The following is an 11,640-nucleotide window of genomic DNA, read 5'->3' as shown; positions in this document are numbered from 1 at the left end:
CTTTTTACAGTTAAAGAGAAAATGAATAGAAATGTATAACTTGTAAGTCACACCATTCTACATTCCAGAATTGCGTGAAAAGACCCCACCCCCAACCCTGTTATTTGTTACAAATCAGGAAAAAGTCACCTTAGCAGCCAAATGACTCGTTTCTCCATTCTCTTATATTACTTCTCAATGTACTCAAAGAGGCCCAGCTACGCTGCCAGCGAAGATGATGGCGACCGGCCCCAGGGGCAGCTGTGCGGGGTGGCCAGCCCCGAGCCCGACAGCCTCTTCAGCTCCAGAGATTCCTTCGAGCCCAGCTCCATGGAGGGTTCCCCTGAAATGCATCCCGCGGCCCGCCGGAACCCCCAGGCAGCCTTCTCCCGGAGCCGGAGCTCCGGCCTCAGCCGCAAGGATAGCCTCACCAAAGCCCAGCTCTACGGAACCCTGCTCAACTAAACGCCTGCCCACAGGCCAAGGCCACGGCCAGGGGCACCCGCCGCCCACTGTGCACTCTAGGGCGCTGCCCCACCTATCTGGACACTTACTCCCCCGGGCACTGCCCACAGTGACTCCTCTCCCTCTTACTGACCCCTCTCTGCCTCAAACTGACCCCTCTGCCTCAAACTGACCCCTCTCCCTCATACTGACCCCTCTGCCTCAAACTGACCCCTCTCCCTCATACTGACCCCTCTGCCTCATACTGACCCCTCTCCCTCATACTGACCCCTCTCCCTCATACTGACCCCTCTCTGCCTCTTACTGACCCCTCTCTGCCTCGTAGTGACCCCTCTCCCATGTAGTGACCCCTCTCCCACAGTGACCCCTCTGCCTTGTAGTGACTTCTCTGACTTGTAGTGTCTCTCTCTCCCTTGTAGTGGACCCTCTCTCCTACACAGTGACCCCTCAGCCTCGTAGGACCCCTCTCTCACATAGTGACCCCTCTGCCTTGTAGTGAACCCTCTCCCACAGTGACCCCTCCCTTGTAGTGACCCCTCCCTCGTAGTGACCCCTCCCTTGTAGTGACCCCTCCCTCGTAGTGACCCAGTGCAGCCTGAGAAGAGGACCCCTGTGATGTGTGACCCCCAGCGCCACCACGACGGAACTCCCCGAGGACGTTTCTCACACCAACATCGTTCCCCACCCGAGATGAGCATTCCCCCCTTTTATAAAGTGAAACTATTTTTCTAGAGAAAAAGGGTCTTTCTCAACGCACGTGGCCTCCAGCTCCCTGGATGGCCGCCTTGCGTTTCCAACACACAGCCCCTTTGTTTTCCGGGCGAGGACATGTGGGGCCTGGCCCTTGGAGGGAAGGACAGTGTTGACACCTCGAAAGCCAGCGACAAGGAAACCTGGAGCTCTGCCCACAAGGAGGGGAACCAGCGGGTGAAGGGACGTGAGACGTCGCGAACTGTTTCCGTGTGCGGCTGACCCGCACCCAGCTCTCCCGTGGTCGTCGTCCCGAGTCGGGCCGGTGCTCATCCCCGTTCCCGGTCCCCGTCCCCGTCCCGCTGCCCGCTTTTTTCTCCTGTCGTCTGTGATGCATGCCCTCCAGTCACTACTGTATTTGACACTCACTAATAAACGTGGTGGAAAGCATGCAGGTTTGGGCTGTTTCTCCGCCCTGCCTTTTGACCTCTGGGACCTGTGGCCCTCAGTGTTGCCCCCCCCCCACTTGTCCCTTGCCCCCTGCAGCCAGGACTGGCTCCCAAGAGCTCTCCCCCACCGGTGTCTTTGTCAAATGTCTGAATTCCTCCACTGCCCAACCCGCTAGACGTGACCACTGCCCTGGCAGCCAGTGTTCCCACACGCACACCCCCAACCTTTCCTGTGTGTCCAACTTCGCTCCTTTACTGGGGCTCTGTGAGTGACGGACACCCCCGTTTTCATTGCTCTGCAGACGTCCTGGAGGGCGCTCTCACCGGGGAGCGGTTAGCGGCGGCCACTCTCCCTGCACTCGGGGGTAGGGTCCCACCGCCCTGTCCTTCCCCCGGGCTGTTCCTCTGGTGGGTCATCTGCCTCGGTCTTCCCTTTGACTTGGGTTTTCTGCAGTTGCCCTGAGCTGCGTCTGCTTACGGATTTGTCCTTCTCGGGAATTCAGTCTTGTGTCTGCAGGTGGTCTTTCATCAGTTCTGGAACATTCTCAAGTATTATTTTGGATGGTATTTCCCTGCCCACTCTCTCCCGCCCCCCTCCTCACTGCATCCTCCATCTGCCCCCCTTCGGCTGACCCACATGCTCCGTAGCAATGTCTTCACTGCTCCGCTCCTCTTGTGCCTGCTCAGCCACCAAACACAGTCACGGGGTTTTTCGTTTTAGCTGTGAATGTTTTCCCTTCCTACGCGCTCTATCTGGTTGTTTGGCAAATCCACGAGGCTACTTTCTAAGTTTCCTACTCCCTGGAGGCAGGTCCTCACAGTGGGCACAGCGGTTCGCCATCTGGCCTGGCCCTTCTAACCCGCGGGGTCTGTTGCCCTTGGTCCCTGCCCAAGCTGCTTCGTTCCTCCAGTTGCCTGGTTATCTTTGATGCCCTGAGGATGCTCTTACAGGTTCTTCAAGACCTGTGATGGGGGCCCCTCCCCAGGGGCTTCATGGTCCCTCCTTCCAGGGCCAGCCACTCCCACTGGGGACCACCTGGGCCCGGTGCAGGCCTTTAGTTCCCTGGCCTGCCCAGCGTCACCTGTCTGGGGTGGGTTTGCCTCTTGCTAGGCAACCCCAAGTGGGAGGGTCCTTGGCGGTGGTCCCAGCATCCCTGCCCTTGACCCACCTCTGCAGAGGAGGCCAGAGGACCCCAACTACCTCCCCCAGGAGCAGATTCACCCCAGGAAGCAGCCTCCCAGAGTCAGAGGGGGCTGTGGAGAGGCTCAGGGGCTGTTTTCCATGGGCAGACGGAGGAAGCGACCCTCCCTGGCCTGGGGGAGGGGGTTTGGGGGCAACTGGGAGGGTGCAGGGGAAGAGAGCAGCCCCTGGCACCCAGTGGGTTCTCTCTCAGATGCCTTCCCATGGGGAGCCTGAGCCTCATCAGCCCCCCATCCCGTGTCAGCCATGTGACACAGCAGCACTGACAACCCTAAGGGCTACGCAGCCTTGGCCCAGAGCCTCTCCTAAGGTTCAGGGGTCTGGCCCCACATCGCCTCAGAGCCTAAAGTGCCCTCCTTGCCTCACAGAGCTGTCTCCAGGGGCCCCCAAAGCCAGCTGCCCTGATGTGGGGTACCCCCTTCTACCAACCTCCTTCTCCCTGCACCCGGAATCCTGCCGCACCAGGGGAATCCTGTCCGTGCACCTACCATCTACCCACCTGCCACAGGTGTTCCTCCTCAATCCCACGGGCAGCGCAGGGTGGGCAATGCCACCAGCTGGCCACGCAACTCTGTCTGGGCAAGTCCCAGATGCCGCTGATCCAGTTCCCCCTCTGGAGCCCAGGACAAGGGACTGCCGAGCTTCCCAGGGTCCCTCCACGGGTGACGGTCCCATGCGGAGCCCCAGCTGGGACAAGGGGATCCGAGGGAGGGGAAAGGCACAGGCTCTGTACTCAGATGGCCCTGGGCGCGTCCCTCCGCCCTCTGAGCAGCGGTTTCCTCAACTGGACAGAGCGGATCATGGCCCTCTCATCGGAGCTGTGAGCATGAGCTCCACATGCCAGGCCACGGCCACGGCCAGGCCTGCAGCACACGGAGCCACGGCCAGGGCCCCAGCACACACAGCCACAGCCAGGGCCCCAGCACTCGGAGCCACGGCTAGGCCCCAGCACACGAAGCCACGGCCAGGGCCCCAGCACTCAGAGCCACGGCCAGGCCCCTGCACACGGAGCCAGGGCCCCAGCACTCAGAGCCACGGCCAGGGCCCTGCACACGGAGCCAGGCCCCTGCACTCAGAGCCACGGCCAGGCCCCTGCACTCAGAGCCACGGCCAGGGCCCCAGCACACACAGCCACGGCCAGGGCCCCAGCACTCAGAGCCACGGCCAGGGCCCTGCACACGGAGCCAGGCCCCTGCACTCAGAGCCACGGCCAGGGCCCCAGCACACACAGCCACAGCCAGGGCCCCAGCACTCAGAGCCACGCCGGCACCTCCAGATGAGGGGTTCTTCCCCACGACAGCCTCGGGCCGGCCGTGCAGACGTATGAGCGAGTAAACGTGAGCACGCAGCCCAGGAAGGAGAGGCAGGCCCAGCCCACACTTCCTCATCCCTGCCCCACACTTTCTAAAGTTGGCTTTCTTCCTGTCACATGGTGAATGGTGCACTCCCCGCCACCTGGCAGAGGACCAGAGTGAGCCTCTAAGAATGCTCTTTGGAAGAAAGCGTTCAGAGAAGGAAACCGAGAGAGGCATAGAGTACACCTGCCATTCTTCCCAGTGAGCCACCCAGCCAAGGGGAGGGCTTGCAGGCAGCTGGGCCTCGGGGCGGAGTTGATCAAGCCCACACGCAGCACTAAGAACAGCCTCTGTGGCTTCTGGGAGCCTGGATGTCTCCCCGCCCGAAGCGGGCAGAGCTCTGGTTGGTTCAAGGGGACCAGCCTGAAAAAGGAAGGGCCTCGAGGACGGCTCCTGACAGCAGGCGGGGCCTGGGGCCCGGCTCAGGGAGAGGCTGTTGCCCACCATTCCTGCAGCTCCCCCACCCGCCCATGGCCTCCTCCTTACGTCCTCCATGTTTCCTCACTGACTCCCCTGCTGGGACGCCCTCCTCACCAGCTCACCAGCTGCCTCTTCCAGGAAGCCTTCCAAGGCTGCAGGGACCCCTCTGCCCTGAGCCGTGGCATCTGCAGTCCCCCTGACCCGTGGGTGGATCCTTGGGCTCTTGGGGCAGCCCCTCAATAAGAGTCCTGGTGGGGTGTAGTGCTCAGCAGCCCCGCAGATCCCAGCAGCTGGGTCTTCCCAGCCTGACTCCTCGAAGTTCCTCCAGGGCCCGGCCCTTCTCCACATCACTGCATCCCCCGGCAGGGCTGGGGCAGCCCGGGGACCAGCTGGCGTGCTCCGTGGGGAGGAAGGGGGCCTGGGCCTGAGCAGACTGGGCCAGCCTAGGCCCTGTGGGACGGGTGGACGGCCATGCTCTGCCGAGTTCCCGAGGACAGACCTGAGATCCAGGGCCCCCCTTTCCTGGGCCCCTTCGTCAGGACCCACAGAGCGGGCTGCCCCCTCTCCAGATCCCAGCTTCTCATTTCGAGCTCCAGCGGGCGCAAGTGGGGCGGCGAGAGGAACTGCCAACACACATTTATCGCTGGAGTCACCTACAAAACAGCGAAACGCGCGTATTTACTGAGCGCCACGAGCAGGGTGCCAGGCGCTCACTTCCCAGCCTCACCACTGAGACAAAAGGCTGCTGGCCTGGCTTCAGAGGAAACTGAGGACCCCAGCGGGGAGCGCCAGCCTCGGCATTAGTCCCCCCCACCCCAGGGAGCCGGGCGGCAATGTCTGTCCAGGGGCGCTGCGCTGGAAGGCTCAGTGCCAGATCTTGATGTCACCCTCCCAGGAGCAGGTGGCGAGGACAGAAGGCAGCACAGGGTGGAAGGTGGTGCCCACACAGGCCTGCGTGTGCCCGTGCAGCGTGCGCGCCCGGCTGGCCGTGCGGAAGCAGTAGAGCAGGACCCGGCCGTCCGCGCTGCCCGTCACCAGCAGGTCTCCGTCCGGGGAGCACTCGCAGCCCACCGCGTAGCCTTCCACCTGCAAGGGCGACACGAATGAGCCCGCATCACGCCTGCGCGGTGGCGGTCATTCCACCCACCACAGAGCAGCAGGCAGAGCCCAAGCTCCCCTGAGGCGGGTCCTGGGTGGCCGTGCACAGGTTATCTCGTGTACCGGTGACCTCAGTGGTACCCAGGAGGCACAGCTCCCAGCCCAGGGCCCTCCCCCACAGGAGGCAGGTCTCAGTGAGGAAAGGGGGTGGAGCTAGAGACTCTGTCCTGCCCCATCCCTAACCTCTGAGACAGGTCCACATGAGCGGAATCAGAGGAAACCTTTCCCGCTGCAGCCGGGGCCCGGGGCAGAGCCAGATACGGCCCAGGCCTTGAGTGGACACCAGGCCACACAGCATGTGGTCACCTGAGAAGCAGAAAACAGAATCTGCTGGACAGAGGTCTGTGCTCTCTGACCCCCGAGGCAGAGTCCGTGGCTGGCATGGTGTGGCGGGAGGCTCTGCGGCCAGTGCTCAGCCTTCTCGGGGTGAGGGGGGCAGGTAAGCGGTACCTTGTGCCCTTCGTAGCGCCGCCTTCTGCTCATCCGGTAGGGCCACACAGCGGAGAAGAGGGCCAGGTAGTTGCCATTGGTCTGGGCCAGGAACACAGGCTCCCGCGGGTGCAAGGCCAGGCTGGGGCAGGTGTACCTCTCCTGAGAAACAGCGGGCCAGAGAGGGAGAAGGCTGCTGGGCTGTGCCTGCTGCCTCCGCAGACATGCCGCCCTGCGCTCTGCTCACAGGTCGTGTGCCCTCCTCCCGGACCTTGGCTTCGGGTTGGTATGAGTTTCCTGCTGCTGCTGTAACCAACTGCCGCCAACTTAGTGGCTGGAAACACACAAACTTAGGCTCGTACAGATCTGGAGGTCAGAAGTCCGAGCGGGGTCTGGCTGGGCTAATCATGGTGCCAGCAGCAGGGCTGTGCTCGCTCCAGGGGCTCCACTTGCGCTCCTTGGCCCACGGCCCTTGTGGTGGATCTTAAAGGGCCCCCCAAAATATACCCACGTCCTAATTCCTAGGGCCCGGGAATGACACCTTGCATGTCTTTGCAGGAGTAACTAAGTTAAGGATCTTGATGTAGGGAGTTACCCTGTATTCTTGCCTAAATTCAGCCACGTGTATCCTTCTAAGGGAGGCACGGAAGAGGAGACGCACACAGGTGATGTGAACCTGGATCAGAGAGTGACCTGCAGATGCTGGTGCAGAGCTCGGGGGGAGGCCCAGTGTCACCAGCAGCCACCAGACGCGAGGCGGCAAGGGACAGATCTGCCCCGCATCTCAGAGGGAGCGGGCCCTGCCAGCACCTGATCCAGCCCAGGGATACGGAGGCAAACAGCTATCCTCAGAAATGCGTGGGGATGCACTGCTGATGGCGGAAGCCTCCCATCTGTGGTACCATGTTGCCCGGGAGCAGAGAACGAATGTGCGTGCCCATCCCCCCATTCCACAGGGGGCCCTCAGGGGCAGCAGGCGCAGGGCCCCACACAGTCCACATGCAGCCCGTGAAGAGGTAAATGATCAAGTGAGAAGATAAATGAGAACAGTGTTCAAAACCCGGCAGGGAAATCTACTGTTTGATGGGCTCAGTCACACAGAAGCACCCCCGGGAACTCGAACTCCCTTCCAGCATCGCCTGTCCTTTCACGTTCTAAGAGTTGCCCAAATTCAGAGGGCAAAGCAGGAGCGGTCGGAGTAATAACACCCAGCTGCAGGCTCGTGTGCGCATGAGGCAGGATGCCGTGGCGGCCCCATGAGGAGCGCCCCGTGCGATGCTGCCGGCCAGGAGGTGTGAGTCTGGGATGACTCAGGCCAGCAGCGCTCCGCCCACCCCACTCGCTTCCCCTGCTCTCTGCTGGGGCTGACGGACGCAGGAAGCCCCGGTGGTCAGACGTGCCCCCCATTCTCCTCCCACAGCCTGCTTTTCCTAGGACAGTGATGGTGAACCTTTTGAGCTCGGCGTGTCAGCATTTTGAAAAACCCTAACTTAACTCTGGTGCCGTGTCACATATAGAAATTTTTTGATATTTGCAACCATAGTAAAACAAAGATTTATATTTTTGATATTTATTTTATATATTTAAATGCCACTTAACAAAGAAAAATCAACCAAAAAAGAGTTCGTGTGTCACCTCTGACACGCGTGTCATAGGTTCGCCATCACTGTCCTAGGAGATTACATGGGACCCTAAAGTGAGGTCTAGAGGCAGGTCTGCTCAGGGTCACTCAGAACCATCTGAAGACAAGGGAAAAGCAAGGAGAAGGAAAAGGTGTGCGTGTACACCTGACACATATTTTTAAATTCAGGGTGGGAGCACCAAAGAGATTAGCCATGGCTCATTTGAAATCTTAAATGATGGTGGTGGTGGTGATGGTGTTGACAGTGATAATGATAATGGTGGTGATGGTGGTGGTAGTGATGGTGATGATACAGTGGTGGTGATGATAGTGATAGTTAAAACGATGATGATGTGGTGGTGGTGGTGGTGATAGTGATGGTGGTGATGATGGTAACAATGGTGATAGTTATGATGATGATAGTGATAGTAGTGATGATGGTGATAATGGTGATAGTTATGATGATGGTGGTGGTGATCACAATGATAATGGTGATTAGTAATAATAGTGGTGGTGGTAATGATGATGTGGGTTTCATCACTATCAGATGTGGGTTTCTATGTGACAAGGTCTGATGGCGGTGGTGGTGATGATGACGGTGGTGAAGATGACAGTGGTGATGACAGTGGTGATGATGGTGATAATATAGGTAATTTATGAAGCAATCCCTGTACCTGGCACCATTCTAGACCCTTAATAAGTGTTCTTTAAATTCTCAAAACCACTCTATGAGGCAAGTAATATTCTCATCCTCAATTTTCTAAAAGGACAATGAGAATCCAAACGGCTAAGTAATGGGCCCAGGGCCCCCGTTTGTTGGTGGTGGATCCAGAACCATCATTCAAGTGGTCTAACTCGAGTTTCTCTGCTTGAACTCCTGAGTCACAGCTCCTGCCAAAGCTACTCAGCAAAGGAGGGCGGAGTTCCATGGCTGGCTGGGGTGGTCAAGAAAGGGTAGTGGTGTCTCGAGCTGCTCGGCCGTCTACCAGTCCATCTGTACTGGCTGCCCCTCCACACCCTCACCCTGTGGGGTGGCTGGACAGGGCGGGGACGGGTGGGAGGACAGTTAGGGAGATACTGTCACAGGGAGCCAGTGGACTTGGGCTCGCCTTCCCCTCCCCGAGAAATTTCAGGCGGCCAATCTGCCTGCAAAGACCCGGCCTACTGAACCGTCTCCCACGGGAAGTGATCCGGGACCCGACAACCGAGGGCTACACGGGGCCGAAGCAGAACGCAATGCCAGTCGGGTTTCTCACATGGAAGATCTGGTTGGAGATTTTGGCGGAGCTCCGGAAATCCCAGGCGATGATGGTGCGATCGGCGGAGTCCCGGCTCGAAGCATCTGTGCTGCTCAGAAACTCAGAGCCTTCCCGGAGGAAGAGGATGTCCAAGGTCTGCTGGATGGTCGCCTTGTAGCTTCTCACCACCTGCAAGAGGGGGCGCCTGTCAGGCTGCTGGGCCCAGGAGCACTGGGCAGGCCTCCGCAGGGAGTCAGAGGGCAGGGGCTTAGGGAGGGCCCTGTGGGACAAGGCGCCCGGCCCAGCAGTCCGAGCTGTGGAGTTGGGGGCTGCTGCAGGGAGACCGGGGGCCCTCGGATGCCACCGGGAAAATGTCTGAAATGTCTGTCTGCGCAGGACCTGCGCACAGCCTTGCCTGATCGCACCTCCTCGTGGAGAGTCCCCCTCCCACACTCACCCCACGCCCATTGGTGCGGGGGCCCGGGGAGGTGTGATGATCCCCGGTCAGACTGGTCCCCTAGAGAGCGGCAAGCTGAGGGAAGGGCCTGCGCCCAGCCAAGGGCACCCAAGGGGCATCAGGGATGTCCATCAACCTGGAGCCATTCTTGCTTCTGAAGACGGCACATAATTCAAGTTCACAAAGTCCCGGCCTATTGCCCTGGAGTAGAAGCTGTGTTGCTGGCAGTGAAAGTTCTTGGAGACCATAAAGCCAGAACCATGGTGCAGGTTAGCTTAGACATTGGGGGAAGGGGGTCAAGGCTTGGCTTTTTATTCCCATAACTAATTGTAGGGCACAAGAGGGTAGCAGAGCTATCAGCAGTCTGTTTTATTTATTTATTTACTTACTTACTTATTTATTTATTCATTTATTTAGAGCCTTGTTTCCCTTTATTTTTTTATATTAAATTGACTGGGGTGCCATTGGTCAACATGAACATACAGGTGTCAGGTGTGGGTTTCTATGTTACAAGGTCTGTATACTGCACCGTGTACCCACCACCCAGTCACATCTCCCATCTCCATCTATTAGGACCCCCTTCTCCCCTCACCCCTTCCCTCCGGCAGCCACCACACTGCTGTCTGTGTCCACGAGTTTCAGTTTTCTATCCCACAGATGAGTGAAGTCACATGGTTCTTAGCTTTTTCTGTCTGGCTTCTTTCACTTAGCATAACGTTCTCAAGGTCCATCCCTGCTGTTGCAAATGGCGCTGTTTCATCCGTTCTCGTGGCTGAGGAGTATTCCATTGTGTGCACGTATCACAGCTTCTGTATCCAGTCCTCTACTGCAGAGCACTTTGGTGGTTCCCATGTCTTGGCCACCGTGAATAATGCTTCAATGAATATAGGGGTGCATCTATGTTCGTGAAGACATGTTTTTGAGGTTTGGGGGTACAGCCCCAGGAGAGGGATTGCTGGGTCATCTGGTAGCTCTATTCTTATGGTTTGAGGCATCGCCAGACTGTTTTCCATAGCGATCATACCAGTCTACCTGCCCACCAGCAGTGGATAGGGTTCCCTTTTTTCCCACAACTTCCCCGACACTTGTTATTGCTTGTCTTGTTGATAACGGCCACGCTAACAAGTGTGAGGCGGTATCTCACTGTAGTTTTGATTTGCATTTCCCTGATTGCCAGTGGGGTTGAATATCTTTTCAATATATCTGTTGGCTCTTCATATGTCTCACTGGGAGAGGAGTGTTTTCAGGTCCTCTGCCCACTTTGTGATTGGCTTGGTTGCTTGTTTGGTGTTGAGTGTTATGAGTTCTTCCTATACTTTGGAAATTAAACCTTTGTCGGAGCTGCTGTTTGCAAATATCATCTCCCATCTGGTTGGCCGCCTCTTTGTTTTGCTGTCAGTTTCGTCTGCTGTGCAGAAGCTTTTTCGTTTCAGTCCCACTCATTTATTTTTGCGTTTACTTCCTTTGCCTCTGGGGTCAAGTTCATAAAATGTTCTCTACGACCAAGGTCCATAAGTTTGGTATCTCTATTTTCTTTTATGTAACTTATTGTTTGGGTCTTCTATTTAGGTCTTTGGTCCATTTCGAATTAATTTTTGTACATGGGGACAAATTGCAATCCAGTTTCATTCCTTTGTATGTGGCTTTCCTGTTTTCCCAGCTCCATTTATTGAAGAGACTATCTTTACTCCATTGTGTGTGTCTGGCTCCTTTGTCGAAAATTATCTGTCCAGCCCAGCTGGAGTGACTCAGTGGTTGAGTGTCGACCTATGAACCAGGAGGTCATGGTTCAATTCCCGGTCAGGGCACATGCCCGGGCTGTGGGCTCGATCTCCAATAGGGGTCGGTGGGAGATGTGCAGGAGGCAGCCTGTCAATTATTCTCTCTCATCATTGATGTTTCTATCTCTCTCTCTCCCTCTCCCTTCCTCTCTGAAATCAATAATATATATATGAAAATTATCTGTCCATGTACTAGTACATTTGGTTTTAAAGCTGAGCTCTCTATTCTGTTCCACTGATCTGTGCGTCTGTTTCTCTGCCAATACCATGCTGTTTTGATTATCGTGGCTCTGTAGAATAATTTGAAGTCAGGTAGCGTGATACCCCTAATTTTGTTCTTTTTTCACAGGATTACTTTGGCTATTCAGGATCTTTTGAGGTTCCATACAAATCTGAT

General features: G+C 57.3%; 2 protein-coding genes across 4 annotated transcripts in view; one reads left to right on the top strand and one right to left on the bottom strand.

Moving 5' to 3' along the window:
• Positions 1-1,584, top strand: part of BEGAIN (brain enriched guanylate kinase associated) — an 8,561-nt gene extending 6,977 nt beyond the window's left edge. Inside the window, 1 exon segment of the mRNA XM_006766632.2 lies at positions 119-1,584. Within this exon segment, the coding sequence (XP_006766695.1) occupies positions 119-444 (326 nt within the window). The 3' untranslated portion in view covers positions 445-1,584.
• A 3,624-nt stretch (positions 1,585-5,208) lies between these two features.
• The window catches only part of WDR25 (WD repeat domain 25), a 146,609-nt gene continuing 140,177 nt past the window's right edge, over positions 5,209-11,640 (bottom strand). For all 3 annotated transcript variants that reach the window (XM_006766612.2, XM_006766613.2, XM_015565822.1), the window contains 3 exons: positions 9,024-9,194; positions 6,168-6,308; positions 5,209-5,645 (listed from right to left, as the gene is read on the bottom strand). In XM_006766612.2, coding sequence (XP_006766675.2) covers positions 5,424-5,645; positions 6,168-6,308; positions 9,024-9,194 — 534 coding nt within the window. In that variant the 3' untranslated portion in view covers positions 5,209-5,423. The remainder of the gene's footprint in view (positions 5,646-6,167; positions 6,309-9,023; positions 9,195-11,640) is intronic.

Source organism: Myotis davidii, unplaced genomic scaffold, assembly GCF_000327345.1.
Source record: "Myotis davidii unplaced genomic scaffold, ASM32734v1 scaffold60, whole genome shotgun sequence".
Taxonomy (NCBI): domain Eukaryota; kingdom Metazoa; phylum Chordata; class Mammalia; order Chiroptera; family Vespertilionidae; genus Myotis; species Myotis davidii.
The sequence above is the reverse complement of the archived record's forward strand: the minus strand, read 5'-3'. Positions and strand labels throughout refer to the sequence as shown.